Source organism: Austrofundulus limnaeus, unplaced genomic scaffold, assembly GCF_001266775.1.
Source record: "Austrofundulus limnaeus strain Quisiro unplaced genomic scaffold, Austrofundulus_limnaeus-1.0 Scaffold618, whole genome shotgun sequence".
In the NCBI taxonomy this organism is placed as follows: Eukaryota; Metazoa; Chordata; class Actinopteri; order Cyprinodontiformes; family Rivulidae; genus Austrofundulus; species Austrofundulus limnaeus.
Window position 1 is genome coordinate 124765 of NW_013953020.1, and position 6516 is coordinate 131280.

At 36.0% G+C, this 6516-nt stretch overlaps 1 protein-coding gene across 1 annotated transcript in view; it reads left to right on the forward strand.

Moving 5' to 3' along the window:
• hk2 (hexokinase 2) overlaps positions 1 to 6516 on the forward strand; it is a 70540-nt gene that overhangs the window by 15837 nt on the left and 48187 nt on the right. Inside the window, exons 4-5 of the mRNA XM_014027133.1 lie at positions 1294 to 1413; positions 5900 to 5995. Coding sequence (XP_013882587.1) covers positions 1294 to 1413; positions 5900 to 5995 — 216 coding nt within the window. The remainder of the gene's footprint in view (positions 1 to 1293; positions 1414 to 5899; positions 5996 to 6516) is intronic.

Sequence of the window (6516 nt, forward strand, 5' to 3'; positions counted from 1 at the left end):
GCCTCATGGCTTTGTTTACAAGTTATAGTTCATTTGCAAAAAAGCACAATGCGAATGCAAACCACGCCAAACGAAAAAAAAAAAAAGTCCACTTTTGGTTCGGACCAAACAAGCGGACCAAAGGACTTTCCTGGTCTGAATACACCCTTAGTCTTTATCTGGCTCTACAATACAACAGTTTTGTGGCCTTTAGCAAATTTTTTTAAAGACAAAACTTTATTTACACCATTGCTCTTGAGAAGATACAGCTGTTAGTTCCCTTCTTTTTTAATGTATTCTTATTACATGGACACAATTGAGAAGGCAAGTGGAAGTGGAAATGCCTGCAAGGTAGACTTGTTCGATGTAATCTAGTTTCTTTGCAATTGTATCAAACAGAGAGAAACTTTAGCTCTGTTGTTATTGTGACACCAGAGGGCTGTACCACAGAGTGAGATTTACCACTTTGCCAGCTATCAGAGTTTTTGGGACCATTAAGGAGGCCCTCTTCCAGTCCTGTCACATCTCCATGTTAACGCAGGTGGAACTCATAACCTGCTCCAGAGCGGTTCAGCCTCTGGGCCTTATTGTGACAAAGTAGTGTTGGTGGTCTTRTTCTAAAGCTCCTGTGCACTCAATGATTAATATAACCCAGCAGCAATAACAAACTTATAGTAATAACAGAAAATTAAACCCATTATTACTGGCCTTACTTATTCCTAAAGTTTGTTTAATAGGCTTTAAATACAGGATAATGTCTCATCTCATGTAATCACAACGTGCATACATTTGAATATAATAACATGTTTTATAATAAAATAGTCATGGAATGTTTAAATAGGGTATAATTGTCATATAAGTACCACAACTTTATTAATGCAAATTGAAGGTACAAAGTGTATGAATTATTAATGAAATCCATAATACAATTTGCACAATTTTAACATTAATATTAATTCATATTAATTTGTGCAAATAAATTGTGTGTTTGTGTTAAACATATATGCTTTTGGTGTGCTGAAGCTATTTGTTCACTTCTCTTTGCTGGACACCAACAAATTACTGTTTGTGTTTGTTTATTTCTTTGGGAAGAAAGTTTTTATCTGAAATAGCATATATAGTTTGGCAATAATCCTCAATAATTAATTTGGCTTGTCCTCCTATGCACCGTTGAAACATTTGCTTCATGCATGAAACAACTCCAGAAGTACTTAAAGTTTAATTCAAAAGCTTCAGTTTTGACTTTGATCATTTCAGCATCTACACAGCAACTGTTCAGCACCCTTATTGAAACCGACCTTTTCCCTCTTGTAGCTGTTTGACCACGTAGCTGACTGTCTGGCTAATTTTCTGGAAAAGATGGGTATAAAGGATAAAAAGCTTCCACTGGGCTTCACGTTCTCTTTTCCCTGTCAACAAACCAAATTGGATGAGGTGAGTCATTTTAGAATTATGTTGTCTGTTTCATGTGATATACTGTACTTAACATTCTACATTGTAAATACTTTTTAACTCCTTTATTCGAAGTTTTTCCTTACCTGGGATTTTTGCTTTTTTCAGTTCTTTTGTTTAATTTAATTTATGGACTCTAAATGGTAAATGGACTGTACTTATATAGCACCTTTCTATCCATCCAGGGCACTTACAGTGCTTCACACTACAGACATTCACCCATGCACACACACATTCACACAATTTCCTCACAGTTCTTAGACATTTATTTTTATTAGACCCCCTAACACTGATCTTTTGTAATATTCATTCATAAAAACAATGAACACAGATTTAAACCAGTGACATTTCCACTCAGTGCATATAATATAGCAAAGAACAAAATATTAAATTTTATCTTTTTGTGTGAAATATCAAAGGTAACTCACTTAAAATGTATAAAATAATATTTTTGCACAAACAAGGTGAGTCCAAAAGAACTGTGAGAGGTTCTGTCCAAAAGAACTGTGAGAGGTTCTTGTGTGGATTCCTCATCCATGACTCCAATCAACTCCTCAGATGTGATTGTTCTCACTATCTCTGCTCACTCATTTAGAGGATCCAGGCTCAGAGAAAAACACAGCTCCTGTTGTTCAGTTGTAAGAGGTGGWAGACAAGTTCTTCATTTAGACTTCAGGGCTTAATCCTGACATTGTTAAAGAAAATAAAAAAAGCCTGTACAAGCACTTTGAAATGTCCCTTACTGCTGTGTGCTCCAACACAGGTTCCTCTGCTGGTGATGAGCTTTCACAGCACCAGTGCCACAGATGCTGTAGCTGCACTTGTTATCACTTCTATTCATCTGCTGTCAATCACTTCTKTTCGCAGCAGTCATGGAGGACTTCATTACACTGCTGCTTGTTATTTAGTATACAAGATTTAATTGTCAGCTTAAACTTAAGTTTAGAAGGTTACAGAGCAAACTTTGGGTCAGATTTGGTGCTTTAAAAGTTCATGAGTGCATGAGGGTTTTAAAGTCATTGGTCTAATACACAATGTAAAATCAAGAGTAACCCAGAGTCAAAATGTGAGGACGTCTGTCTGACGGAGGGAAGTTTCGACCAAACTGGGTCCTGGTAGAGGACAATCATTCCAAATGCAGAAGCAAATCTCCAACAGAATGGTGGAAAACTTGAAAAATCAAGCTTGTTGCAATAGGTCTAAAGTCAAGACCTAGGTCTGGGCAGTATGATCTCAAATTCATATCACGGTATAAATTGAACCCCTTCACAGAAACGGTATATATCAYGGTAGAAAATTATTATAAAAAGTTTAGATAATGTAATTTTTAGAGCTTGGTAGACTTGGTAGAGTCAGTGTGTGTTTTTGTACTTGAGGATTTGAATAATATTCGAACCTGGTAAAGACCAGATGTCCTGATGGGTAAAACCCTAAAACTAGAGTAGATTTTCTAGTTGTCCTTTTAAATTAGTATTTCATTCATTCATTCATTCATTCATTCATTCATTCATTCATTCATTCATTCATTCATTCATTCATTCATTCATTCATTCCCGATTGTAGTTTTTCACCATTAAGTCTGACCAACCGATTCCAATTTTGTCCAATACAGATTTTTTCCTCAGGTGTTATAAGGTCACAATACACCTTCAATATTCCAATCTTATTTCATTGAAAAACATTGAACAATACATGTGAAACAATTCAACCTTTTTAACTGGACATCAGGTAGTTCTCACAGCCGAACAAAAGGGGACCATGGCTGATTTTCTGACCTTTGTGGAGGTAGATGAGAAGCTGATCTTTTCCACTGATCTTATCCAAGTGTCGTCCAATCTCCCAAAATTAAGGAAATCTGTGCACTCCTATTGAAAATGTGAACATACAGTAGATGCTCCTCCATTAAGTGCAGCTTCTACTTAAACCTGTAAACACCAGTGTGAATGTTCCTTTGACAGACATTCAACCAAACCACACACACATCCTTGTACTTCCATCAAATGGAGGACTTTGTATTGACTTCCATTAATTTTTGTAATTGCATTTATGCATAACCCATACATTTTCCTAACCTTAACCAAAACTTAATTCACACCATACTTCTAAACCTACCTAGAAGAGTGCAGTAGTGCTGCAAAAAAGTGAGGAGTGGGAAAATGACCTGACTTCCTTAAAGGGCGAATATTATGTGTTTCTCAGGCATATATTTAAATTCTATACCATAATGAAGTATCTATGTCACCTTCGGTGATTATTAAAATGCTGTTTTTATGTTTAAATCCAAAATAAACTTGACTTCTCATCATATCAGTTTCTAAACACCTTGAAATTTGCCTCTGTCTCTTTAAAAACATAATTCCACTTCTGTCCCGCCCATTTCAGCAGGTCATCACAGCYGCTTCTCTCTACAGGGCTCTGCTGCGTGGTAGCAGACTTTGTTGTAATAATAATAAAAAAGAAGCAACATTATACAATATCTGTTTTGGAAAATGGGGTTGCGCTGTGATGCGGAAGCTCGGCTTAGTCCCAACTGGTGGGTTATGCTCCCCTGCCTGGCTGCCTCAGGACACTACAGGATTTCTCAAACATGCATGAATGAGTCAAAGTAAGACTCTGGGCATGTTTCTGATGAGTGGATAACATTACAACATGACATAAAACTCAAAAAAGTTGATTTTACATAATATAGCCCCTATAAAGTGTCCTCACTTCGTTGGTTAAAAACGTGATGGTCCTCACTCTGTGAGTGCGCGCGTGCGCACGCACGCGCACACACACACACACACACACACACACACACACACACACACACACACATCCATGTATGACAGATGAATCAGTGCGTTGGCTTATTTCTTGGACTTGTTTTTTCTTTTCCACAGTTTTTCTTCTCCACAGTTTTTGTCTGTGTAACAGTTTGATGGAGACATCTCTATTTTGTATTTCTTTCTTTGAAGATGATTTGTTGGACAACTGAACTACCCAACATAGTTCAACATCTGTCATGTCTCAAACAGCTTTTGTTTTGGAAGTGCTGCTCTTATTATTGTGTCTGAATGTTTTCTGCTGGAACTCTGATTCATACTAACACAACATTGTGGGACCACAATGAGAAATAAACTGTTTATCATGAATTAACTGAAATTGTTGCAGCCCCCCAACAGCTAAGCAAAGACATTTTGATCAAAGAAAAAAATGCAGTTTTACCATAATAAATAWAAGAAAGCTCATTGGAGACATTTTCCACAATAACATTGCATCTCATGCTATTTTATTAAAGGTGGTCTTGATTAAAACCTAAAATATGATTGTCTTTCACCTTCTCCAATTCTTTACAATTATTATCTGAAAACATTTCTAGAATTCTGCCTTGAACATGTTTTTAACTACCAGACAAGCAAAATAAAACATTCACCTCTGTTTCAACTCTTGTTCCGATAAAAAAAGAAAAGAAACACAACTTAACATTATTGTTGGTAGAGACATGTTCTAAGTTTGGTAAGAAAMTGAAGTGTTTCTATTATTGCAAAGTTTAGTCCTCAGAAACCTTACAGTAGGACACAGTAATCCACCTCAACTCAAAGTTTAGAAAAATGAATAGAACTAGTTGTGTTTAGACTGCATATAATATTTTTAATGAGCCCCTTAGTGCTGCAGTCCATATTTAACTTCTAACTTTATCATTAGTTTCTGTTTGGTTATTTTGTGTTTTTTCCTTAGGCTTGAATTTATGTGCATGTACTCCATATTCTTTAAAGAGTTTTGGGAAAACAAGCTGCTATGATGAAGGAAATTCCCTTATGCATATACAGAAATATCATTTAAAAGTATTCAAAAAGTGGGTAGTTGTGTGGAGTGCAGAAAGATYGTGCTAAAAGGCTGCAAAATGAGTTCATTTCAGCACTGCGGCACTTTGTGCACCTGACAGTCTGTGGCTGCCACATACTGAGACAGAAATCGAACATACCGTGTTGCTCATTATTGACTTCAAGTCAGAACTTGACTGTGTTGCACATTCGAAGGAAACAAGGTGCAATTGATTAGGCGAAGAAGAACTCGATTTCATTTTTTCCAAAGCGGAGGCAAACACGAGAAAACAAAATGAATAGAAACAAAAYTGCTGTCTACTGTCCTCATCTATAAACTCCCCCTAAGAGAAGCAAATAAAGGAGAAATCTTCTACATTTTGACCCACTGTCATTGACTCYTGCAGAAGGAAGAAGCTGAAAGAAAAACATTACATGCAGTCTGCTGTATGACACATTAATAGAGCAAAGTACCGTATGTTTCTGTTTGTATAAGCGGGTTTTTTTATGCAAGCTGACACRCTCTTTGCTTCTATCCATTTGAATTACTTTGCTTTTTTAGCTTGAGGCATTTTATTGTACAAGTTGAAGATGTGAAACTGAAATAAAACAAGTGTTCAAATCTTTAATCTGTTTTTTTTCTTTTCTTTTCTTTCTTTTAGAGTGTTCTGATATATTGGACCAAAGGCTTCAGGGCAACTGGCGTCGAGGGGAAGGAAGTGGTCAGCCTTTTGAGGAAATCCATCAAAAAACGAGGGGTAAAATAAAACAAAAAACAATATTTTATTAAAGTATGAAACTTTCAGGCTATTATGACTTTTTACAGTCAGCTGTTAGATATTGACCATTAAATAGAGCAACTTAGTTATTCTCTTGAATTTCTTGTTAAAGCTAAATCAGTTTTTCTCTTCACTGGCTGTAGTTGAGAACACTTTGAAAATCAAATGATGCAAATCAGACTAAATATTCTAGCTGTGAGAGCCTGTGGGGCTGAATCATGTTAAAACTYAATCTGACTTTTTTCGGTCAAACATTTTTCTGAATCTAAGGGCCAATATGAACAAGCTTTATAAACCTTAACGTAAAAGATGAGGGACTTTACAGAAAAAAAATAGTCAAGTTAAGTTTATCCCAAATGGACAGAAGCACGTACTTTACTTTCTAAACATAAACATCCWTCCTGACTTTATATAGCACATTTAAAAAACTGAGGTTGAATAAAGTGCTGCACAGTCGAACCAGAAAATGGTAAAGCAAAATTAAATATAAAATAAAAAAC